We start from the raw sequence: 27,610 nt of genomic DNA, 5'->3' as shown, positions 1-27,610 counted from the left end.
GGTTATGTCCTGCAGATGACCCAGTCACAGTGACCTTGAACACAAAAAGCTTGTGCAATTATGAGCTATAGTTTGCTTGATCCTACAGTCCTTGAATTTCTTTTGGTGAATAAAAAATACCAACAATAATTTTTCTTCTTAATACCTTCATTTTGGACTGCTTCACAGAAAAAAGTTTGAAAAATAATACACTGGTTGACTACCTTAATCTGGCTTACCTTACTCTTTTTTATAGTGCTTCTGCAAGCATAATGTAAGCACCAAGAATTTCAAAAACATAAATATTGCTCCAAACATCTATGTTGTATGTTTGGTTTTAAAGCTGCACTCTCACAGATTGAACGTTTTGACAACTTTTTTATTTTTGTCTTAGAACGAGCCAATTTTTGCGAAAATCCATGGAAACCAGTTATATAAGACTGCTGACAAAAACTCAGATCGCAGATTTTTATATTTAAGTTCAAAAATTGATGTTTTATGCATTTTTCTTTAACCGTTGGTAACGGTTTAAGACTTGAAACATTAATTTTCGAACAGGAATTTGAAAATCTATGATCTGAATTTTTGTCAGCAATCTTATATCATTGGTTTGCAGATATTTACGCACAAGTTTGCTCCGCACAAGTTTGCTCTTTCCAAAATAAAAATGTTGATAAAATGGTATATCTGTGAGAGTGCAGCTTTAACAAGAAATAATAAAAAAAATCAATGATAAAGTTGCAAGATTTAGGTACTAAATTAGTGAGAAAACAAAGGCAAATTTATCAGCTATAACTAAATTGCCCTATATTCACTTTTATACTTTAAAAGATGCTTAATACATAGTAAGAATTTGTGTGTCTTCTTTATTTGCAGGAAACAAAAGAGCAAAGGGTATCTGGCGTTATCAAACTTGGAACATGATCTCAACATTATAGCCCAACTCCAGAGGTAATCCCACCAGGGAACCATTCTTGTTAAAGTATTTTATTATAATTTAACATGGTTAAAATCTTGTATAACAAGCTTGATTATAAATATGTTAAAAGATTTCATGTGAAAAGACACACGTTGAATATTACAAGTTGACTTTGAAAAAGATATTGAAACTCAATATTGTAGCATTTTACAAAAGTTAAAAACAATAATGACAAGATAGTTAGTTTATCACAAAAAAAAAGCAACTGATTTCATCAATATGTCTTTTTTTTATTTGACTGCCTGGGAAAAAAGCGTGATAAGTCCCAAACTTTGGAAAAGTAGAGGTGTTTTTTTTCATTTTTATGATTTCATTTTCTACTGTTGCTGAATGCAATATGCTGTTTTCCTTCATGCCCCATTTCATCCCAAAAGTGCCTTTTTGGTTAGTGAAAATGGTTTTTCTGCTTTAACATGTTATTGTGCCCTTTTCTTGTGGCCATTCTCTCTTTCATATCTTAAGTGCCTTTGAGGGGGAGGGGGGTGAAAATGGATGGTTTTTTTTGCGAGGGAATCACAAGATCTTCGGCTGTTAAATTAAACAAAAATATCACTGTTCATTCAGAGTGTGCGAAAAAAGTCATACCAGATGACCAGGTATGGTAAGAATTGAGGTCTTTTGGTTTAGAAATAGCTAAATTTACCAAAAAAAACATGAACAGTGAGTTAAAGTCCTGATAAAGTTTTTATGTCTTTAGCGTTGTTTGATGCATCTTCATATTTGTGTTTTTATTTATTTTCAGTTCCATTAATGGGGTGACGAACTACATTCATAAATCCCCTCTTGGGATATTGCTGCCTAGGAGGGGAGGTAAGTCAGAATATCAGTTAATGACATACCAATTATCTCCCTTTGGCTAGCTGTGAAAAAGAGTTCTATAAAATAGATAAATATTCCCATTGTGAATTCAGTGACAACAGATGTTGAGGTCTATTCATGAATTTCATTTGCTTTTATAAACATCCTCAAATTTAGGTGTCAGCTGCTAACAATATTTCTGGAACAAAATTAATATCAGCAGAACATACAAAACACACTTTATTTTAGTGGTTTTCTGTTTGAACAATACATTGTGTGAAAGATAATTTTACTTATAACTCTTTAAATATCAAATCTTTCCTTGTTTTCATTTTAAATTGTACAGATTTTACTTGTAAAATAGTAAACTAAAGTTTGAATAAAAAAGTCAGGCTTATGTGATTGCCTTGGTGACATTGCCATCATGTATGTGTATTACAAAAACTTAAACTTTGGTCATGACTCAAAATCAGTTAAATATATTTAAATGAAGGTTGGCACGCCTGTTGCCAGAGGCAATACACACATATACAGCATCTTCTATAACTCTGGTATTAATGATTATAGAGGTGTTTTTACCCATTGTGCGACTGAAAAAAATAGAACAAATGAGTGGTGGCTTTCTCTCTTATGCCAGTTTTAGAACAAGGGGAGGTAGCGCATTTATCAGGGGACCGTGGCAGCTCTTGTATTTTTTATCTCATTATTTCCCAGGTCATCCAATGAAGCTCATCTACTACGTATCTCCCTACAATCTTCTGTGCAAGAAAAGCAAGTCATCCTACCCCATGACAGTAGAAGGTAAGAACTTTGTCTTGGTATATTTCCAATGCCTACAATAGGCAGGGCTAACATTGGGCCCTATTGTTCAAAACCTTTATAAAAGGTTTAAATTTGATTTGTTTTCATTTATGCCTATGAACTAACACAAAATGTTCGAAGTGAGCTATCATTATATTGCCTTTGACCCCTTTGTACACAAGGTTCTTAATAAGATTTTGTTGACCCGTCTCATACAGTTAAGTAACCGACCAACTACTACTTATTTTATCTCAAAATTCATTTATTTTTACAAATTTGAACCATCCATTTTGGCCGGCAGCAGGTTCTTACTGATAATACTGAGTACATGTGAGCCATGCCTGTAGACAATATAGACTCTCATAGGCCTCTTGTTTACTGATAATACTGAGTACATGTGAGCCATGCCTGTAGACAATATAGACTCTCATAGGCCTCTTGTTTACTGATAATACTGAGTACATGTGAGCCATGCCTGTAGACAATATAGACTCTCATAGGCCTCTTGTTTACTGATAATACTGAGTACATGTGAGCCATGCCTGTAGACAATATAGACTCTCATAGGCCTCTTGTTTACTGATAATACTGAGTATATGTGAGACATGCCTGTAGACAATATAGACTCTCATAGGCCTCTTGTTTACTGATAATACTGAGTACATGTGAGACATGCCTGTAGACAATATAGACTCTCATAGGCCTCTTGTGTACTGATAATACTGAGTATATGTGAGCCATGCCTGTAGACAATATAGACTCTCATAGGCCTCTTGTTTACTGATAATACTGAGTACATGTGAGACATGCCTGTAGACAATATAGACTCTCATAGGCCTCTTGTTTACTGATAATACTGAGTACATGTGAGCCATGCCTGTAGACAATATAGACTCTCATAGGCCTCTTGTTTACTTTTTCGATCTTGCATTTTTTAGCCATAACAGACAACGGTCTAGGCCATAGTGTCACAGTGTGTCTGGAGTCCTCAGACAACAATAACAAACTGCAAATTATGCCACTTACCAGCGTCAGTAAACCAAACCAGGATGGAAAGAGGTAAGGTTTTGTGACAAATTATGTAAAATTCTAATGCTGAAATATTGTCAGATTTATGGCCCTTTGTAGACAAAGAAATTATGAGCCCCATTTCTGGTACTTGTGTGCCTCACTAAGGGTACAATTACACCCATTTCTGGTATCTGTATGCCTCACTGAGGGTACAATAACACCCCTTTTTTGTACCTGTGTGCCTCACTGAGGGTATAATAACACCCATTTCTGGTACCTGTGTGCCTCACTGAGGGTACAGTAACGCCCATTACTGGTACCTGTGTGCCTCACTGAGGGTACAGTAACGCCCATTACTGGTACCTGTGTGCCTCACTGAGGGTACAGTAACGCCCATTACTGGTACCTGTGTGCCTCACTGAGGGTACAGTAACGCCCATTACTGGTACCTGTGTGCCTCACTGAGGGTACAGTAACGCCCATTACTGGTACCTGTGTGCCTCACTGAGGGTACAGTAACGCCCATTACTGGTACCTGTGTGCCTCACTGAGGGTACAGTAACGCCCATTACTGGTACCTGTGTGCCTCACTGAGGGTACAGTAACGCCCATTACTGGTACCTGTGTGCCTCACTGAGGGTACATTAACACCCATTTCTGGTACCTGTATGCCTCAGTGAGGGTACAATAACACCCATTTTTGGTACCTGTATGCCTCAGTGACGATATGGGCTGATAAGGTGGCCTACATCTTTTTTGGAGAATATCTATTTTTAGCTGGACCCTTATTCACTTATTTCTTGAGTCTGAGTATGAGAAAAGACGCAGGAAAGTGAATTCTTAAATGTTTACAAAATTATCTTAAATATAAATATTTTTGACGAAAGATGTATACCTGATTGTAAACCAGGCCCCATTTTCTCTAAACTTCTCAAGTGCCTTATAACAGGATTAAGCTAATCTCACCATTTATTTGTCTTTAATTGACGTAATATTAACTTCATTAACAGTTATTAGGCTTTAAATAGGAAATACTTTTATGGTTATCACAATAAAACATATTTTATTTACCAAATCTCATTTAAGTATGTGTTTTGGCTCATTAAAATAATCAACTTAAGCCTGTTTACCTTAAGATTTTCGAGATATTGGGGCCAGATTATTTGAAACAGGTGCAGCATTTTTTACCATCTTTGCTCCTATAAAAGCATTTTACATCTACATAAATTTTGCTTTTCTGAGTCTCAGTTTGGTCTGAGACTCAACTGAGTCTCAAGACATTAGTGAGTATGAGCCCTAGGCTATTCGAAAAGTTATACTAATCACCCTGGCCTCAGCGCCAGGTTCAAGTTTGAGGGCAAGTTGGCATTTTCACTTTCACTTTCTGATATCCTTCATTCAATTCTCTGCATACTTCACACAGATTTCATTAGGCCTAAAAAAAAAATTGTTTGGTTAGGGTTACATCCTTTTCAAAAATAGGTAGGGTAGGTAGGCTTTTTTTATTTATTTTTTTATTAGGCTTTATATAAGAATGTCATTTTCATCATTGGAGAATGGTGTTAAAGTTATCTTCTATATAAGCATTTAAGGTTTTAAACTTCATATTGAAAAGCAAAAAAAAAATCTTTTTTTTTTTTTTTTTTTTAGTTTTTTCAATTTTTTTTTCAAACTGACTATAAAAACGGTAGGTTCGGCGCCTATTCCGTAGGTAGGGTCGGGTAACCCGAACCAAATGTATTTTTTTTTTAGGCCTTACCATGACACAATTAGGTAACATAAACTCCATACCATTCTTATTACAAATGATGGCCCCATATGACTTAGGTTAAAGTTTTAGGCCTCATGTGTTTGGGTTCAAGTTTTAGGGCAAGTCGCGGTCTTCACTGATTACTCCAATACCCTTCATTGAATTGACTTCATACTTCACAAATTTGTTGACCATCATACTTATTGTGGTCTTTCATTAACTTAGCAAGTTTGATTAAAAGTGAAGAGCAACTTGGGGTTTTAACTCTGACCTCAAAAACCAGTCATTCAATGGCCTTCATACTTCACACAGTTGTTCATGACCACCACTCAATTAGGTTACATTATACCTTCATACTTCTGGCCCAAGTTTTTGAAAATTCTTAAGCATAACTCACTTAAGTATCTTATTTCATGTAAAAAAAATACTTACTTAAATATGATTTTATGAAACGAAGACTAGTTTTAATCTTATTTATCGCAAATATTATTTCCTTTAAACATCTCAAAACTCTTTAAAAAGAGAACATTACACGATTTATACCAATTCAAAAATATTGTGCCGAGCTTGATTCTGTTATAAGGGACTTCAGATTTTTTGAGAAATTTGGGCTCAGCTTGTTCAAGAATGAAAACCACATTGTATATTCTAGGTTACCGTCATTCCAAGCTGTGGCCAACTACAACTCTTGTCTGCTGGCGGCCAGTTTTGTGCTAGTCTTACCTGAACCAGTTCCTGTCTGTTCCTCTGTGCTTGACTCTATACGCAGCATTACAGGTAAGTAGGCAGTCACTTTGATACACTGAATTCCGTTTGTGATACTGTTTGGTAGATTTATTATTTATGTGAAACTTGTGTAAAATCAATACATAAAGATGTATAACAAACATAAATTTTTGAGTGATAAACCTTCAACTATTTACTATATAATACATTTAAGGATAATATTAAATACTGATAACAAGATTGTAACTGTGTGTTTAATAGCTGAAAACAAACAAATATTAAAATACTTCAGGGTCCTCAAAGAATTAAACTGATAAAAACTATGGTCTTATAATGTAGAAATATTTTCTGCACTGATAAATCTATAGTCTTATAATGTAGAAATATTTTCTGCACCTTTTTTTCAAATTATACATGGTGTCCTTCATAAGAACCATTGTTTTCAATACCCTATACATTCATTATTTTTTGGTAAATTAAAATTGTAATATATGTGGTATTGCTTATTGGGGAGTGAGACAGCTACGAGACATTTATTAGCTTATAGGTTATTATGTAATAGTTAAATGACATGAATTGAATTCTTGATGATTAAGAATGGGCGGTGTGATCGTACAAACGAGACCGTCTCAATCATCAAGAATTCACTTCATGTCATCTAACTGACTTAGAATACAACCTTATTGGTTGATACATTGTTGACGCAAACTCTGACTCAGTGGTTGTGTATCGGATGATTGGCAGTAGACGGACCTTTAAACATGCGGGAAGGTTGAAATTCTTAAGTCTACTAGTTAACGGTTGCCTAATTGCAATTTCATTGGCTGAAAATGTAGGTTGTATTCTTAGTATTATTTTACAATTTAGTGCTTTAACTTTGACCTCACATAACAGTAAACACTGAATGAGATCATTCATGCAGGATTTATTATTCCAGTGTTTCTATTTTGCCGTTTTGGGAATGGGGCCAGTGCCTTCTGATTGGGTAAAATGCGTCATTAAGACTGAAATAGGGAATTCCTCAAGTTGCTTAGAATTGAACAAAAGTGCTTTAATAGAAAGTAAAGGTGAAAGAATCTATCACATTCTTATTTAAGAATACACCTATGTTTGCAAACACAAATGGTTTGGGTGTCCAATTTTTGAGATGAAAAAAATAAATTAAAACGGCAATTTGGAATCTTATTTTGACTTATTGGTTAAAAGTTAATGTTTAAGCATTGGCAATGGTGTTGAAATCAGCCCTGAATTATTCAGAAAAACACTATTTTGTTAACTTTCAGGCCAGGGTGTTGTACATGACGAGGAAACGCCATTTTTGTCTTTGTTTCTACAGCATTGTACAAAGTGTAAGGCTCTCAACAGACCCGAACTCTTTGTGGTAAGTTTGTATTGTATTTCACTTTCTTATTTTTTAAGCTACAGCAATGACAATTGGACCATGTGTACGGTTATGAAAACAAAGATCAATGATGTACTTGGATTACCTTGACCACTACAACATTTTACAATAATCCATAGTTGCAATGCCATAAACCAATAAACTCAACCATTCTCTTAAAAAAAACAAAGGTTTTTAACTTTTACTCAGGTGAGCGATTTAGGGCCATCATCGCCCTCTTGTTGTTTAAATTTTAGGAGGTCCATTTCATCAAAATTCCTCACAGATATTTCATACCTACATGTAGAAGAGATTTTCAACTGTTTAAGGTCTCAACTGTGTATGGGATAATTCCTAGGGTCTTGATGAAACTGGTCCCTGAACGTTCAAATGGCGTTGGATACCGGTAGTGTTCATATTTCATGTTATTGAAACAAGTCTTTGGTGTCCCGTATTGATAAAAACTGTTTAAGAACGCACCTAACAGTTTGAGACAATATCAGACCTACAGCATGCCTAGAACTTTATAGGCATCTCAGACTTACTGCTTTTAGGGGCCAGGAGCCCTATATATATAGAGAGAGAGGAAATATTTCACACACTTGACAAAAATTGTTTAAATATTTTTTATGCACATATTTCAGAAATTAACAGACATTACTACCCAGAATGCATCACATACTTTTTTATTGAAAGGGATCAAGCGACTGAATTAAATCAATCCTATACATTTGAAAGGGGTTGTTTTATCAAAATAATTCCCTGAATCATGTAAAATGATGAATTATCAGTCTCATTCTAGCTCATTTTGACAATTCTAGTCTTGTTTCGAGGAAATACTGTATTTGCTGATTTTGAGACCATCTGGTGTCTAGTACCTTTAAAAAAAATCAGATATAATTATTCTTATGCACATATTTTAGAAATTACGAGCCATTACACCCCAAAGCCACACATACTTTACTTATTACAAAAAGGGATCAAGGTCCTAGTTTAAAAAATAACCTAAATGTTTTTCAATTTTCATTCTTATGCACATATTACAGACATTACCAGACAAGCAACACACCTGCTTCATTGAATGCAGCACATATATTGCACAAAGAGTGATTATGTGCCTAGATTTAAGCAATCCTGACCTTTTGTCAGTGGTTGTTCAATTCTAATCATTCTTATGCACATATTTCAGACATTACCTGATCAGCAGCATGCCTATTACTTGAATGGCAGCACGGAGGGTGTGTTAGGGGGCTACGGGTGTCTTGTTCGGAAAATACCCTTCACCCACCCGACAATGGTACCTAAGGTGCTCAGCCTGCTACGACAACAACTCGTGTTCAACTCTGTTCTCAGCAGTGTGGTCAGACCACAGGCTAGAAAAGGTAGGCTGGCTTGGAAAGTTGAAGGGCGTTGATTCAATGGAATTGATTTAATGGAAAAATTTACTATCTACTTATTTATTTAAATACATTTCAGGACATTTAACTAACGTTTGATACTGAATTAATGTTAATGACAAGGTTTTGTCAATCAAAATATAAAGAAGAAAAATGTTTGTTTCAGTGTAAGATAGCAATATATTTTACCGAGTGATCATCAAGAGCTATTTCACAAGCTTTATTTATGGTGGTCACTGAGTGAAATATATTGCCATCTTACACTGAAGAAAACAAAACAAATTTTATATTCATTGCAGTCACTGAATTTTCATTTCAGCGCTGTGTGTGATTATGTTTGTTTTTTTACATAGAAACTGGCTTTAAATAGAGGAACAGTGAAATTATATTTTGATAAATTTTTATTTTGATAAACTTGTAATTGATGTACCTAACAAGTCAAAAAAAGATTCTTTCTCATAGTTAGATTTTGAAACTATAGCGAGGGTATGACCTGCATGTAAATTTGTGAGAACCCTCCAAACATGTTAGAACACAGTCTACTTGTTCGTTGTTTCAGTGTACCAGTCAGCGGTTGTGTTTGAGTTGATGACGTTGTCCCTTCAGCATCTCAGTGTCATGTTTGAACACCCACTACAGCATTCTCTTATAACAGGTAACCGAAAGGTTTATGTTCTGTAAGCTAGATATACTTTCAAGGTATTGTGATAGTTTTGATGTCATCGCAAGGTCAGTGGTGTTGTGCAATGTTGGAGCTTTCTTTACAGCATTTAAGGAGTACTTATTCATTCTAAAGGATAATCGAGTAAAGGATATAACCCACGGGGGGAAGGCAATTATTTTAATAGAATATGGGTGGGTGTCTTTTTTATACGCCCATCTTACGATGGCCATATTATGGGAACACCCATGGCGGGCGGGCGGCTCCACAATGTTGTCCGCTCTCTAACTTGAACATTTCTCATCCAATTTCCACCAAACTTCATGAAAGTGTTTGTTGGTGAAATATCTAGGTCAAGTTCGATAACCAGCCAAATCGCTTTAGGCACTCCAGAGTTATGGCCCCCTGAATTTGTCAAAATTGGCCATTTTGGATTTGTCCGCTCTCTAACTTGATCATTTCTCATCCAATTTCCACCAAACGTCATGAAAGTGTTTGTTGGTGAAATATCTCGGTCAAGTTCAATAACCAGCCAAATCGCTTTAGGCACTCCAGAGTTATGGCCCCCTGAATTTGTCAAAATTGTCCATTTTAGCTTTGTCCGCTCTCTAACATGAAAATTTCTCATCCAATTTCCACCAAACTTCATGAAAGTGTTTGTTGGTGAAATATCTAGGTCAAGTTCGATAACCAGCCTAATCGCTTTAGGCACTCCAGAGTTATGGCCCCCTGAATTTATCAAAATTGGCCATTTTAGCTTTGTCTACTCTCAAACTTGAACAGTTTTTATCCGAATTTCACCAAACTTGCTACTATAAATGTTTGTTGGTATATATTCTTGGCAAAGTTCTATAACCAGCCAGGCTCTTCAGGATTATGGCCCTTGAATTGGTCAAAATTTGCCATTTTTGCTTTGTCCACTGTCTAATTTGAACAGTTATCATCTGATCTTCACCAAACTTGCTGAAAATATTTGTTGGTAAAATAAATCGGTCAAGTATGATAATCAGCCAAATGCCCCGAAGCACTTCAGGATTACTGCCCTTGCCATTTAAGCTTTGTCTACTCTCTAACTTGAACAATTCTCATCTGACCTTCACCAAACTTGCTGAAAATGTTTGTAGCTATAAAATCTTTACCAACAATGTTTGCCGGTATAAATGCTTTGCCAAGTACACACTAATTGTCTCTTGGGTACGATTAAGGATGAATCATCTCTTGGAGACGATTTTTACATGAATGTTGTTTTTCAAATCCCGAACACGTTGATCGTCTTTTGGCATGATTTGGGATTAATCGTCTATATCTATAGACATGATTTTCAGGAGCCTTTTCTGCCAAATCATTTGCTTCTTGAAAAGCTTGCTTCTCAAAGGGCCAATGTGACAGTAAGTTGTCTTAGAATCCAAGAAATTATTGATGGGCGTATTTTTTGCTAATTTGGACCCTGAAAGGGTTAATTTGCTTCTGTAGGGGGGTGGTATATTTTAAAAGTGCCTTCCCCCTGGGGATTATATGTTTACCGTAAATAGAATAGCCCCAAATTATACAAGTCTAAAACAGTGTAAGGTATTGTATTCACACGGAACCTTCGAACTGACAAAGGCCTAAACATTAAAATCATTTAGGCATATAGAGCTTATATTCTCATCCAGCTCATGTCAAAATATCATAACATCAGTACCATTAATTCGAATTGTAGGTTTTATTTGCAAACTAATTTCAACTTTGCTGAAGTTGACCAATAAAGTTATAAATTTTGAAAAAGGTGTTATAACTACTGACAAAATCTATTCGAAAAAGCAATCATACAATATTTGCATCGCTATTTGATACTTTTATTCGCATTACAACCCTAATTGTCTAGTAATGTAAACTCCTTCATTTTCAGTCGAGTTTGACCTCCGCGATATTACAAATGTGAAATGTTCCATGTGTACGTCAACGAGAGACTCGAGCATGTGTCCCGAGGACTACTTGTCGAGGGTGTTTCAAAGGTTGGTATTGATGCTTTCTTACTTTTAACTTATTTATTTCACAACGCTTGTGAAACGAGTTATTTAAGGAATGTATTGCTGGATTGTTGTCATTATCTGGGTATGAAGGCAGTTGGGGTGGCTAAAGTAGATAATGACATCAATCCCAAGATTCACTACTTAAATTTAAACCAATAGTTCATTATTTCATTAAAAAATTGTTAAAAAAAATACTTCTTTTCATTTAAGAAAACCTTACAGTAATCCTTTCTCGCCTATTTTGTGAATAGAACGACCCAACTGTAACCGGAAACAGTTTATCAAATGACGTCAACCACTTGAAATCACTTTTAAATGTAAAATTGAAACACCAATGGCAACAATGCATTTAACATATATCATAAATCAACACTTTCTAAAATGTTGATTTATTTTTTACGGGACCTGCTGACACAATACCAACAATAACAAGATAAAGAATTACCATGTACATTGTTATGTGATTCGCGATCAAACATATTGAAGATATCATCAGATGATAACCGTAATGGTTTAAAGTAGTGATGTTCCGATGATCGATTATAATCGAAAATCGATTGGTTGGGCCTGAAATCGGCGACAATCGATAGTATTTAGTTATAATCGATTATCGAAAAAAAATAATATATATATTAGTAAGTGTTCAGATGTTATCTTTAACAAAATGGCTGATGAAAGCCACAATGAGCAAGAAAATGAACTATTTTTTATACAACAACACTTAATAACTTCAATCATAGACATAAGGTATATGCATATAATGATTAAGAGTTTAATACTGTATATGAATAAAACGACAACTCAGGTACTATCTAGTATTTTAAAAACCGATTGTACTATCGATAATCGGTTACTTGAGATGAACCGATCATCGATAGTAAAATTGCAACCGATTCCCAACACTAGTTTAAAGGCAGTTTATTTAATGAATGAAAGTTGAGGTATAAATATTACGGCATCAAATTAATCACACTCATTGGCACCATATTACACAAGTCTGGTCTTGTGTTGTCGGGGGGGGAAAGGGCAGGGAATCTAACAGGGATGTCTTGGTGACCAGCGAGTGCACTTACCACTGCGCTTACTTGACAACCTGATTCTTTCTTGATGCTTCTTATATCTAGCTCTTATGGCCAAAGATCAAAAGAGCTTATGCCAATGCTTGGTGTTCGCCATCCTTTGCATGCATAGGTCCGTAAACAATTGCTTGTTAATGCGATACAGTCCTCAGTTTTAATTTGATCTGAATCATACTTATCCAGTTGTTAGATATTTATTAGAGCTCGATTTTTTTTATTTAACCAGCGATATTCATTTGTGCATGTTTGGATTAAGGCCCTTGAAATGCTGCAGCCCCTTGCAAAAAATATTTCTAAGGAAAACAACTTTGGATGGAGCGTTGTGTATTACCCATAGACAAATATATGATGATACCTATGTTATGACATCGAAATTTTACATTACATAAATTATATAATATGTAAATTTGGGATGTCTGGTGACCCCACATTATTGTGATATAATTTTTAAGGGGTTTGGGTGCTGAGAAAGAACATGCAAGTATTACAGTAAATTGGAAATATATTCCTGTAGCGGAGAGGTTGACGGAAACAATTATGGTATTTTCATAGCGCTGGCTACATCACTGGCAGTGGAAAAACATTTTATTTGTTGCTATTACTTAAAGCATCCACAAAACTTGGTCCGTAACTCTGACTAAGTTAGGTCAAATAATATCAATTGTTCTGCTATGAAAAATGTATTAGTTTGTCATCCACTTTCGTTCTTCTTGTTTAAGACGCCTTTCTTTTTCAGGTCTTTTTCCATTCCGGTTACGTGTCGGTTGATCATCAAGCGTGTTCAGGAGGACATTCGCAAACTGACCCCTCCCATGCTAGTCCCGAGACCCGTGGTCAAGCCTCATTTGACCTGGACTCCGCATCGAACCATCGTAAAGACAGTTCCAAATCTTGTGAACATGAGGCAATGTATTTCCACAATGGCCATGAATCCACCGTCATTGCCACCAAGTTTAGCGAGCTTACCAACGCTATCAAGTTTGCCAAACCCGCCACCATATCCCGGGACAGATTCTTGGTCACATGGTGGGCCGTTGAGTCATCATCAGCAAATGCCTCCTAAACTCGAATTGCACAAATACATTGTTGGATTTAATAGACCCTTTGAAGCGCCGATATCTGAATCTTTGACTAGTGGTAGTGTGCCAATTTTATCGGGCGCTGACGATAGTATGGATGTTAATCGTGCGCCCGCAAATCCATTGTTAGCAACTCTGCTTGATGCAGGGTCACCAGCTGTGACAGAATTGCACAATCCTCCGCAGAACGTAGTGAGTGATAGCCCTATGTTGTCAAAACTTTTAGAGGAAAATACATCCGTAGCTACGAACCCATTTCCTGCACCTAATAACCGCAAGAGACCTGTGAAACGAAAATCATCAAAAGATGTTACTGCTGGCAAAAGCCCAAAGCACCGACTCTCAGATTCAGATATGGCTGAACGGACTAATGAAAGAGTGAACAGTGAAAGACATGGTCAGGGTATAGGAGAAAAACATATAGACCTAGATTCTAGTGGTGGCTCTTACGACGAACCAGTGAGGCCCTCAAGTGTTAATAGCATAGGAAGTGTGGGGGGCCCTTCCTCTATTATAGACTTGACTGATTATGGCATTGGTGAGTCCCATGTTAAAAAACTGGAGAACAGTTTGGATAGTATTATGGGTAAAGAATCACCGAATGCCGGTGGTTTTATGAATCTAGGCCATCCGCTGAACAACCAACTCAGTGCGATGGACTTCGATCATATGGCGTTCCTGGACTTTACACCACAGAATCAGAACCAGAATGCTTCCTTAGAGGGGGGTGGGGAGTTTCAGCCCCCTTCCCAGTGGCCCTCTCGTCAAACCCCGCCCACCCCGAATTCTCGCAATTCACCACACCAAGGAGTCGTGCCAAAAAACGAGAAAATCTCTACCTCACGTGAGGATCTTTCCCATGGGCCAAGAGGTAGAGAGAGTGACGGCCCATCTAGCGTTTGCGTGCGACGAAACTCCCAGCAGAAGCGACTCACTTTAAAACAACAGAGGCAGAATCGAAACAGCGTGGAAAGTTGTTCGGGTACCATCAGTCCAGATGTTTTTTCTCCGCTGATGTCATCGCCTGGTCATCATCCCTTGGTGTCGCCCGGTCAGTTCCCTATTTCGTCGCCGAATTATATGGTTTCTCATGGGAGTTTGCCAATGATGTCTCCTAGTCACCAGCCAAATATGACATCATCAAATATGACATCACCTCTGATGTCACCACTTTTAATGCACGTGAAATCAGAACCAATCAGTTTGGACTCAAAAGCCGGAATTATGGGTCCGCATACCCCTGTTATGCGTCCCAATCATGCTTTTGGGCATGTAGCAACCTCAGGTGGTGGCAAGCCTAGTCTATCAATGTTAAAGGCTCAACTTGAACAGAAAAATGACTTAAAGTGTAATATTAGTGCAATGTCTCAGGAAAAGGACGAGCTGTCAAACAGCTCCAATAACTCAAGCTGTAGTTCGCAGCCCTCTTCTGTGAAGTTAAAACGGAATTACAATCACAAATTTGACAGTATGTCCCCAACTGATAGCGAAGAGGGGAAAACCCGTTCAAGTACGTTTGATTTTCACAGTGACGATGAGGATTGTGATTTGCCGAGGGTGGGAAAGATGACAATAGTGTCAGCGTCGCCTACACGACTTCAGATCACCAATAAAACAACTTTGGCTAGATTTAATAAATTCAATAAAAGTGAGAAATTTAAACGGAAACAAATAGAAAAGGAATTAAAGAGTACATTATCGGTTGATTCTGGTAAACGCAAACGAGAAAAGGAAGATAAAAAAGAAAAGAAACGCAAGAAGTTGAATTCCTCCTATACCGTTGAAAATGATATAGAAGGGTACAAATTGACGACTGTGAATGTTCAAGGTGATATGAATGGTGAACAGAAACCTGTGATGCCAAAATTGAAAATCACCAAGAAAGGGTTGAAAATATCAGTGCAAAATTCGTTGGAACTTAGAGAGGATAACAGCTGTGTTAAAGATGGTTCATTAAATGATAAGGACAGAACTAGTGTTACCAAAATGGAAAAAGATGTTGTGGTGAAAGTGGAAAAACTGAATAGAAAATCTGAACACAGTAAAAGTGAAAGAAGGGAAAAGTTTAAGGAGGGTAAAGACAAGGAAAGATCCACTGATAAACCTTGCGCTCCTATTACAAGAACACCTTCCAATTCAGATGAAGGCATCTTTGATAGAATAAATGCCATGAAATCTGAGAACCTTCCAAAGAACGAGGACTCAAACAGTTCATTTAAATCTGCAACAAACTCACCTAGTGCTAACCATAAGAAAGTGTCAAGTTCTAAATCGTCAAAGTCTCACAAACGATCCAGTTCTGCTTCGAACTCTGAGACGAAAATGAAAACACCTACATTAAAATTGAAACCCATAGCGTTGCCAACAAGTTCAGCTTCCAGTGTAACAATACCCAAATCATCTGGTACTGGTTCGAATTCGAAGTCGATTTCCCAGTCACCCACATCAACAACAATTGGCAAAATCGGTGCAGTGTCATTAGCAACTTCAGGATCTCAGAAGCCGTTATCAAGTAGCTCTAGTAAGAGTCCTCAAGGCTCTGGCTCAAGCTCGAGCAAGACTCTTTCCCGCAGCTCCAGCTCAGGAGGATTAACTTCTAAATCCAGTTCAAGCTTACAGAAGAACATTCAAATTCAGGGTCCAAGTGGTAAACACTCCCCGAATTCTACAAATAGTATTGGTAGCAAATCTTCACATTCGCGCAGCTTTAGTGCTTCGTCATCGAACTCAAAATCAGACAAATTGAACAAAGCTTTGTCAAGTAATAGGACGTCCTCGCCGCTTCTTGATAAAGAAAAATCAAAATCTCGTAGTTCAAGTTCTAGCTCACGTGATCGAGAAAAATCTACCTCAAGTAAAAATAGTGTCCCTGTCCCTTCTGCTACAACACAAGAGCCTTCTGCGTCTGAACTTTTAGCATTCTTAAAACCAAAGACAAACAAGATTGCTAGCTTTACTATTCCCAAATTAAAACCTGAAACGAACGCTAATGTCCAGAAAGTGTCAACACCAACTACCACAAACGCATCCATTGTGTCAATGTCAGCTTCAACAGCTGTTACCACAACTACTACAAATTCAAGCCCCAAGTTTGCCAAGGGAAGTAACTCTGGTGCCAGTTCTGTGAGTAGTGTTTCAAAGGGATTTAACTCTTCTGGTGCTAATTCTGGAAAAAATCAAGTGACTAGTAATTCTAGCAGTTCAAATGCCAAGAATTCAAATCCTTATAACAAAAGTGGGCAGTTTCAGCAGAATGCTAGTAGACCTCAAAATTTAAATGTTTCTAATGCACAGAATACAAACAATAGGGGAAACAACTCCCCAAATAGTTATTCCAAGGGAAACAATCCAGGCTATAAAGGAAATAATCAGAACAATCAAAGTCCAGGATTTAGAAATCACAATAGTGGTAATGCATTTCATAACAAGACTCCTAGTACAAATAATGGCCCAACACATTCTAACTGGAACAATTCCAACACAGTTGGAAATAGCAAGTCTAACCAAGCAAATTCCAATTCTCATCAGAACAACTTTCAACGGGGAAATAACACAAAGGTTTCAAGTGATTCGGGCAACAGACAAAGTAATTCTAGTAATCCTAACACAAGCATAAGGTCCTCAGCAACGGCGCCTAATGCTCCAAAAGGGCCCGGACCTCCTAATAATAGTAAGAAACAGCCCGATCCTAATAAACAACAACAGAAACATGGTGGACATTCACCAGGCAGTGCAAGCAGAGGCAGAAAAGGCTCACTATCAGCAGTTATTGACAAACTTACATGTAAAGTATCATCTGGTCCTGTGATAAGCAGTGAATCAAGTGCAAATCCACCCTGTCGTAGTGCTCAAAAATCTGAACAAGTTATAGTTGATGAGTCTCCGGCAAGTCCTGAAATGGACGCTCCAATCGCTGAACTCAAACCACCTGAAAAAGTTGTTGTGATTACTGAAGCCCCAGAAAGCCCGGAAATGGAAACGCCTACTTCCCCAGTGCTAAATGATTGCGGGTCTACAAGTGCTAGTAAAATTGTGAGTATTCCACTGGAGATTGACGCTTCATCCAGTAATTATCCTGATTTCTCAGCATGTGAAACTGATCCTGATGTAGGTGATAATGAAGTGCTTAATAATTTAAACTCTAATCTTCCTGTTCCAAAAACCATTCCTCTTGATTCGGTAAACGCGGAGGAGCATGTGACTTCTGGTCAAGTTAAAATGGTGAATTCTGTTTCACAACAAAATGGTGATGTTGGCAATCATCATGGTGATGATGAAAAATTCAAATCAACTAACGATCTCTGTAATAAATCAGATAATACCAAAGATACAGCATTTAAAGTCACTACACCTAAAATGCATGACAGTGCCGGTAGTAAACTATCTGAAGACAATGAAAATTGGGCTATTCGACGGAAGTCACGCTGCAGTTCAAAATCATCCGACATTAATAGCCCGGTTAGCAGCCCCGAGAATGGCCTTATTATCGATATTGATTCTTCTCCTACGAAAATTCCAAAAAGTCATTTAAATTCCCCTACTGTGTCAGACTCTGGATCAGATTTTAACAGAAGTTCGCCAGCCTTACTTAAATCACCAGGAATTAAGACCATGCCACTCAAATTCAAGGGATCACAGACAAACTCTCCGCTGAATCGGGAAAACTCGACCGGGACAGGTTCCAACGCTAACTCTCCAGGTTATCTTGAAGATGATTTAATGGACGAAGCATTAGGGATTGGATGTTGATTATTGATCGAGACTTTTAGTCATGGTGGCTGATGTTGTATTGTACTTCATAAATATTATTAATTATTGTTGTTAATTTGTTATTTATTTTTTTTGCTCATGAGGAGTTGATTTGGTTCCGATTTTTATTGAGAATTTGTTATGATATTATTGAAGATATATTAGTCCCAGTTAAAATAATGTTGTGGTTACTGTTACTCAATCAATACTTTTTTTAATTCCTGACCATAATTTCATAATTTTTGGTTAAAGAAACCATAATAATTCTTGGTATTACAAAGATCGGTAAATTAAAACAATGATTTTTTTATGATTTTTATTGGAATTAAAAACCATGTGGCATTTTTTCTTTTTACAATGTGATACAGTTTACTTTAGGCATAATAAAATAATGTTTGTTTCCAGTTTCCTCAAACTACTCGTTTTTTTGCCTAGACCCCAGATGTTTCTATTGTCTTGAGAAATATATGTCTTCATTTTTTCATTTTAATCTAAAGTTAAAAAAAGGTGCGTTTTCGGCTATGAACAATACCAGCGATGCTAGTCCGAGTGTATCTATGTTCTAAAGCATTTAACATTTAATTTTGGGTAACAGAAACAAATGAAGAAAAAAAAAGGCTAACAAAAAAATATTACAAAAAAAATAAATTCCAACCTACCTACTGAATAATTTCATTAAATTAAACGGGAAACAAACATTTTGTTTTTTAGGCTTACAGTCATCAAAATTAGACTTTTTAGCCCGAATTCTTATACTTTTGCTTGGCATCAAATTTTTTAACAAGCCCTGCTATATAAAATTCAGAATTTGAGCAAGCCCGAAAGACATTTTACCAGTGCAGGGCTTGCAGGCTTGTGTTAATTTCGACCACTGGGCATAAGTTATATTGTGTTACTGTCTGAGAACATTTATGTCAGAATGTAAGCAATACAACATATACATTGGTTTCCTGACCTATCTAGCCAATGTTTAGTCAGCATGTACAAGCAGCCACAACATTATTTTCGTTTGGCCTTATTTCATTAAAGGTAAATGGATTATGATATAAATTCAAAGTTTACTGTAAATCTCTGCTGTATAATTGTTCTGATGATGTATTTTAAAGGCTCTGATAGAAATGCAATTAATTAACAGATGATTTCGTGCTTATTAATAGGGATATATTTGAAATATTTTGAAAATTTACAATTTCAGAAATGTCGCACAAGTCAATCACATTGTTTCCTTAATAATAGTTATATTTAAATAATTCATGAGAACAAAAAAAAAATTTTTTTTCAAAAGAAAGTCTGCCATATTATTTGTATTTCACATAAAATAACCTTTTTTTTCCATAAAATACTTCTGCCATATTATTTGTATTTCACATAAAAATGTAACTTCGTCTATAAAACAAAGATTTGCTCATGTGTAATCATTTTCTTATCATGAACTCATTTCTTTGGTTCTACAACTATTCATTTTCTTACTGATGAAGATAAAAAAATTTGCAAGGGTATGATAATATATTTTGTATTTATGCATATTTTTTTTAAAATATTTTTTTAAACTTAGACATCCTTATTCTTCACTTGGTTTAGTTGGTCTAAAAAGTAAGATTTATATATCTGATGATAGATTTAAGTGTAAACTAGTATATGTATTTCGAGTTGTAATTGACATATGTTGAATAATACACCATAGAATTTACAAAGGTTTGCTCATTGAATATTTATAACATTAATATACAAAAATTAGAGGATACTGTAACTCCCCCATTTCAATAGTTTTTCACAAAAAACCTATGTATTGTTATAGCCTTTGTTGGTAAAAGCGTTATTGGAGGGTGTTGCACCCTGTCCTTTTTTGGAAGCACCCTTCTTCCCTCATGGAGACTAGCTTCTGCTTTAAAAATATAAACATTTAGATAATCAATTATTTTTTTGTTATGTTTAAAACTTGAAATATGTTTTTGTATTCGAACAAACTTCACTCATTTATTAGTTGAAACCTATGATTACTTCAAATAAGCACAATTTTTTTTACATATTCTATGAAATTCATAATGCTTTAACTATTTATTGCCCAATTCAATATGCCCATTTGTCCCTCAGCACCCTGTCCCTTTTCTGCAACACCCTGTCCCTTTCTGCAACACCCTGTCCCTTTTCTGCAACACCCTGTCCCTTTTCTGCAACACCCTGTCCCTTTTCTGCAACACCCTGTCCCTTTTTTTCTGCAACACCCTGTCCCTTTTTTTCTGCAACACCCTGTCCCTTTTCTGCAACACCCTGTCCCTTTTCTGCAATACCCTGTCCCTTTTCTGCAATACCCTGTCCCTTTTCTGCAACACCCTAACCCTTTTCTGCAATACCCTGTTCCTTTTCTGCAACACCCTGTTTTTAAAGCCTGGCTAAAACCTTAAAAATTAACCTTTGCCAGAACTATCAATAAAATTGTTTATGATATTCAAAAACGCAACTTGGTTCACATGTTGCCAGAGACAGTACACAAATAAACAGCAAGGCCCATAACTCTTGCTTTAAAAATTGTTGAAGTTATGCCCCTTGTTCCAATAATAATTATTAAAAAAAACAGGTTGGTGTTAGCCCTGCGGCGGTCTTGTTTAGAATTATGTTAGCTTATTTCTGTTACAGTATTAAGTTTATATTCAACTTTCGTTTAGAATAGCAAGAACTTTGTTTCACAAGTTAAAGGGGCATTGTCTGCTTTGGAGGTTTTATTTATTAATATTTTAATAGGAACAAAAAAATAAGACTGGTTAAAGAAGGCCTCTTGAAAGCATCTCATTACCTAACATTAATGATAGTTTCGTTCAAAAGTATTTTGATTTCAAAAACGAATCTAATAAACAATCAAATGTAATCAACGTTTGTCTCAATGTTGACCAAGTCTTCAATAATTTATATTATAACTAAAGTTTATAAGTAGCATAGAGCTCTACAGGTGCATCTATCTGCCCTGTGGTGTAAAGGATATGGTGCCCTATCGCATATCAAGAGGACACGGGGGAAATCTTTTCTTTCTTTTTTTTATTTCCAATTTTTCTTCTATATAATTATATCAATAAAATTAATTTCATGTCTTTGCTGAATTACCGATCACATTGATATATTTTACCAAAAAATTCTGAAGTTTTCATATTTAACTGCAATAAACCAGCATCCAATGCCCCTATGTTCAATAAAAAACGTGAGGCGTAATATCTAATAAAGCCTTCATAAATCTGATCTCTCGCAGTATATAGCTTAGAAAGATATCGCTCTTAAATATGCAATACCTCATAATAACTTCAACTTTTTTTGTATTTTGTGTACATTTGGCAGAATTTTTTATCACTCAGGCATAATTCTAGTATTTATTTACTGTAATCATCGTTATGTTTGGCATCTCGTTTTTTTGTTTGTAATTAATATTTTTTTTGTTAAATGTAAATGATTATAAATCGATGTGTTTGTGTTTTTGAAAAGAAATTGGTGTTTATTTTTTGAGGTTATATTTGTCAATCAGTCAATTTGACTATCGTGATGCATACAACCTGATTAAGATCAGAATGTTGTAAAAATAAATGTTTTAATGTTCAAGTTGGACATCTGTTACAATTATTGATATAACTTGATGTTGATAACTTTCTCAATGTCCAAATAGCTTGTTTTTAGGTTTTACCACACCTGTCTTCAGAAATAGCAAATTTTAGTTTTTCAAAGCGACCTCTCCTATTTTTCAACAAAAAAGTCTAAAAGAATGAATCTTTCGTTCATTGTTTCCTTAAAGTTATCTTTATAATCTCATGAACAAAACATTAATTCCAGTTGGTCATTAGTAATGAAATTTGTGCTCTGTGGTGAAAAAAGAAGTTCATTTGATTAGGAATCTTGATACATTAAATATACAAGTACACATTAATTTCATTGTACGCTACATGTACTGTTATTTATCCAACTTCAAAAATTTTACTCTCTTTTTGTGGCTGATCACCTTCATTCAGTAATCATATGTTTTGAATTATATCTGATATAAAGTTTGGTAATATTTATTTTTATTTGCACATCATTTTCACTTTTTACAGAAAAAGATACTTGAGGTATAATTGAGTTTCGAAGTCAACAGCATATTATAAATCATGAACCATCTCTTTGTGAAGATTTTGCTGGTATAGTATTTTTTTTGTTTTCTCTTTTGTATGGCCTATTTTGATTTTTAACAGATCTGAAAAACTAAAACGAAGATGTCCATAGTTTGATGATAGTAGTTAAAGTACATTTAGCCACAGTCCACCAAAGAAACCTTGCAGTTGAGTAATAATTTACAGTTGTTAGTAGATATTCCTATAGACGGGTACAAGGATGCCGCTTTTAGCTGGACTTTACACCAAAATCGCTACAAAGACTATGCAGTTAAGGATAGTTTAAATCACCATTTCATTTTTTTAACTGAGCTATCCATTTGAAACCTCACGGTGTAAAAAGCGGCAAAAGGCGGTATCTGGGAACAGGACAATTTCAATTTGCATTAAACACATATTCGGCCGATTGTTTAGAACTTTGTTTACGTAAAAGTGATTAAGGACATCATTATTGACTTTTAAATGTGAGCTACGTATTTGATCATATGATTACATATTTAGATATAAACAAGCACAGCCAAATCAGTTTTCTCAATTCTTGTTATAAATACAATGCAGTACCAACTTGAAAGTTAACTATGATGATGTTAACCATGTTGTTAACTTCAGATATTTCTGGACAATCAGCCCACTGTGGTGTTAAGTATATAATTAAGTTTTCTTCAAGAATCACTCAAAAGCAGACTGTTGAGAAGTCCTATATATTCAAATAGATACCATATAATTAAGGATCATACCATTTCAATGGGAAACAGTTAAATAAACATTAGGGTTTTCATGCAGCCATCAAGCTGAATATATTAAGTTACCTGTATTATTATGAATATAGACACTCTGTTAGGCATAAAAAATAATAATGTTTGTTTCCAGTTTCCTGACCTACCCTATTTTTTGCCCCGACCTTAAATATTTTTGTTGCCTTGAGAGATATATTTTATCATTTGTTTGATTTTTTTTCTTTTCAAAGCTAAAATTAAAGTGTGTTTTTGCTTTTAACGAGATGAATGATGCTTACACTGATTATATAGATCATTTCTAAAAAGTAAGCGTAAATGTTTTGGTGGCAGAAAAATCTCAAGAAACAATTTGTCTGATGAAAAAATAGGTTTTCCGACCTACCTACCCTATTTCTTAAGGCACGAAACCTGAAACAAACATATTATTTTGTTACGCCTTTGTTTATGAACAATATTGTCAGTTGAATTCAGATCCACTGTAACTTATTTAAAGATAATTCTGTTTTGTGTTGTTTTAGTGTTTTTGTTGGTAAACTGAATATTTTTGGGCACGTTACGGAACCTTGGGTTTTGAGGGGTGAATGAGAAAAAGGCTTTAAGTTCTTCTATTTATAAATCAAACCTTTTTCAAGTTCGTCCCTGAAAGTGTTCATTATTAAATGTCATTAAAACATGCTCATTCTTTTGTTGTGTTAGTGTTCTCTACCCATTTTCATGAAACTTGTCATGCTATCACTTTTGACCAAATCTATGCTATGTTGATCATGAGTGTGAAATTCACCAAGATATATGAAGTTATAACAGCACAATTCTCTTGAACAATGTATAACCATACGCAATGTTTAGAGAACTGAAAATATTCTTAAAAAAATGTCAAGTACACAAATTATCAATGACACCTTAGGGCCAGGTCAGGCTTTCATAAAGCATCTAAGGTCATTTCCTAAGAAATTTCATTTTTCTCATTAAAGTATCGTACTACTTATATAATAAAATGACTTGAAATGTTCTAACAGACTTGATTGACATTGACATTATTTAATATAAATGTGTTAAGGTTAAAAGAACTTTAAAAAGAAGAAATGACAGAAGTCAGGAAATTTCTTAAGATGTTTTATGAATATCTGTCCAGATTCAATATGTTTGTATTAAGATTTCTTTATAATAGAAGCCTAATTTTATGGAGCTCTGGCTTGCATAAGCTTACATTCCTTGGTGAACAAAGTTAGTTAATCATATTTTGAAATCTGACTCCATTTCTCCAAACTAAATACATACTTCGATTTGATAATGATAAATGGTTTACATATAAATAAATTCTATTCAAAGTTTATAAACTCCTAAGAAACATAGTATTATCCCATTTATAGACAGAACAAAACTCGTGAACTAAGCTTTATCCTGTTTTTATTGGTAGTTTCGATGAATTTGGGCCTGACTTTCTGATTTGATCTATGTTGAAACGGCCTCCTAACTTTCTGATCTGATATGATCTGAAACGGCCCCTGACTTTCTGATTTGATCTTTTTTGAAACGGCCCCTGGCTTTCTGTTTTTATCTTTTTTGAAACGACCCCTGACTTTCTGTTTTGATCTTTTTTGAAACGGCCCCTGGCTTTCTGTTTTGCTCTTTCCCCGAGTTTCTGATTTGTCCTTTGTTGTATCATGACTGGTTTCATGTATCGTTTTCTACCTGATATTTGCCCTGTCTTATTTATGTTGTTAGTTTTTGCGAGTTTAATATTGTACATAGGCGCTCAAATGTGAGTGACAGAGAATTATATATCAACCTATAGTCAATATTAATTTTATACTGTGAGTATATACATTCATATGTAAATAATTGACCATGTGCAAATTTTATGTGTAAATATAAAAATCCTATGCCTTTGCTGTGTTTTGTTCTTTGTTGTGGTAATTTTAAATCACAAAATAGATGCATGTTGTCGAAATGAGGATTAGCGTGATTATGAAATTGTCTGGTAACTTTTAAGGTTACCTTTACCTTCCCTACCGCCATTTCGGAAGAGTTTAGTTTAAACATATTTTATTCAGTTCGTATATACAAAAATAACAGTACAGCAATAGTATGATGAAATGGATCGGAAAACAAGCAATGTAATTGCTTATACTAATTCCTTTCCATGTAGCAGTGTACAGTTACGAATTTCATAGAAAAGTCAGTGTATGATGTGAAGTGAACAGTTTGACGAAATATATTAGTTTTATAACTGTTCAAACTATTATTAACATTTAATTTGAATGTTTTGGAATAATAAGATAACTATTAAAAAGACAAACAAACAAAAAGAAAAAAAAAACGCAAAAATATTCTGTCACACACTGTCCCGATGAAAAGCGATCGATACACCAATGGGGTCGACTGTTAGGCATCAAAACGCTTTGATGCTGTAATGAATCTCTGGACTTTTAAAAACAAACTTGAATTGGCATCAAGGGTAAGGCGATCATTACCGAAAAGAAGATTTTCTACTGTAGCAGCACAAGGTAAATCATGGATAAAACGGTTACGCATTAATTGATATCTAGGACACTGAGTGAGATAATGTGACACAGTTTCAACGGCACCACAAGCACAAAGGGGAGAAGGAATAATATTTCTTCTGTGAAGGTCATAATTTAATGAGCTACATCCTAATCGCAGACGAGCATGATTAACTTGATGTTGTCTGTTTCCTACATTATACAAGAGTTGTGATTTCTTTGGTTTCGTGTTAAGTTGTGATTTAAACTCGCTGAGAGTAGGTGCATGTCTGATATCTTCAGGAAGTGAGTTCCACTGGCGAATAGTCAGGGGTAGAAATGAAGTAGCATAGGCTTGAGTTTTACAAGGGATGACTGGAACTTCTGAGCGATTTCGTAGGGCATATGGCTGAGCTCTCGGCTGAGGAATTAGATTTGTAAGATACTCTGGAGAAAGACCATTTTTCAAGAACAGAATGAGGCGATGTTTGCGTCTCCTTTCCGCAAGTGTATCCCAGTTAACGTCAGCTATAAGCCGCTCAATACTACAAAGTTTAGTAGCACCGGTTACAATTCTAGCCGCCTCGTGTTGGACAGCTTCGATATCATTTTTTAATTAATTACTACAGTTGTCCCAGACAACATCGGCATACTCGAGTAAAGGTCTAATAAAAGTGACATACATTTTGTCTAAGGCTGCACGGGAAATTACAAACTTTAACGTCCTAAGACTACCAATTCTCTGCCATGCCTTGTTGACGTTTGAAGATATGTGGGATTGCCATTTGCCATCTGAAGAGAAGGTTTCCCCAAGATGTTTATGAGTGCTGATTTGAGATATGGGTACATTGTCGAGATAAAGTGGGGGTTGATTTTGTTGTTGACGTTTACGAGAAAAGAGAACAGATTCTGTCTTGGATGGATTAAAAGTTACTAGCCATTTCTTCGACCAAGATGATATTTGAGATAGATCATGGTTAAGGTCGGCTGCAGAAGATACGGGATCTTCGACAATAATGTAAAGACTGGTGTCATCTGCGAATAAGCGTATGTTTGCCTTAATGTCATTGACAATGTCATTAATGAAAATAAGGAAGAGCAATGGTCCAAGGATAGATCCTTGAGGAACACCAGCGTTGATAGTGAGGATTCCTGAAGCAGAGTTGGATAGGACTACCCGTTGTTTGCGGTCAGAAAGATAAGAGGAAAACCAATGAAGAAGTGAACCACTTATACCGATGGATGACAGCTTATGAATAAGGCCATGATGCCAGACTCGGTCGAACGCCTTTGAAACGTCACAAAAGACAGCCCTTACTTCTTTCCCTTCATCTAAGGCTTTGCTGACGTCGTTGTAAAAGAAAGCTAACTGGTTGACGCTAGAATCGCCTTTGATGAAACCAGATTGGAAGGATGTAAGTATTTTATTCGAGATGACGTAGTTGTAGAGGTATTTGTGGATACAGCGCTCCATGAGTTTGCCAATACAACTCAGAAGTGATATTGGTCTATAATTGCAGGGACTAGATGGATCAGATTTTTTGAAAATGGGGCAGACGTTCGCCAACTTCCATGGAGAAGGGAAGGTAGAGTTTGCCAACAATCTGTTAAAATATTTCGAGAGAGGCACAGCAAGTTCGTCTTTGCCCTCTTTAATAAGTTTAGGACTAATCGAGTCAGGACCACTGGCTTTACTAGGATCAATACAGGAAATTGCATCTCTAACGTCCTGGCTTGTCAACAATATTTGTGAGAGGAAAGTGGATGGAACGTTCTCAACTGTAAAAGGGGGGTGTTGCTGGGGTTCTATGGTTGATTGTTTGCTAAAGTATGAGTTTAGAAGGTCTGCCTTTTCTTC

At 35.7% G+C, this 27,610-nt stretch overlaps 1 protein-coding gene across 1 annotated transcript in view; it reads left to right on the top strand.

Moving 5' to 3' along the window:
- The window catches only part of LOC128230753 (uncharacterized), a 44,907-nt gene extending 19,748 nt beyond the window's left edge, over positions 1 to 25,159 (top strand). The window contains exons 7-16 of the mRNA XM_052943198.1: positions 856 to 930; positions 1,701 to 1,768; positions 2,471 to 2,557; positions 3,496 to 3,616; positions 5,971 to 6,095; positions 7,328 to 7,425; positions 8,615 to 8,807; positions 9,382 to 9,477; positions 11,375 to 11,480; positions 13,314 to 25,159. Of these exons, the coding sequence (XP_052799158.1) occupies positions 856 to 930; positions 1,701 to 1,768; positions 2,471 to 2,557; positions 3,496 to 3,616; positions 5,971 to 6,095; positions 7,328 to 7,425; positions 8,615 to 8,807; positions 9,382 to 9,477; positions 11,375 to 11,480; positions 13,314 to 18,405 (6,061 nt within the window). The 3' untranslated portion in view covers positions 18,406 to 25,159. The remainder of the gene's footprint in view (positions 1 to 855; positions 931 to 1,700; positions 1,769 to 2,470; positions 2,558 to 3,495; positions 3,617 to 5,970; positions 6,096 to 7,327; positions 7,426 to 8,614; positions 8,808 to 9,381; positions 9,478 to 11,374; positions 11,481 to 13,313) is intronic.
- Positions 25,160 to 27,610: the final 2,451 nt, after the last annotated feature.

Source organism: Mya arenaria, chromosome 1, assembly GCF_026914265.1.
Source record: "Mya arenaria isolate MELC-2E11 chromosome 1, ASM2691426v1".
Classification (NCBI taxonomy): domain Eukaryota; kingdom Metazoa; phylum Mollusca; class Bivalvia; order Myida; family Myidae; genus Mya; species Mya arenaria.
Note: the sequence above shows the minus strand (reverse complement) of the source record. Positions and strands in the feature narration are given on the sequence as shown.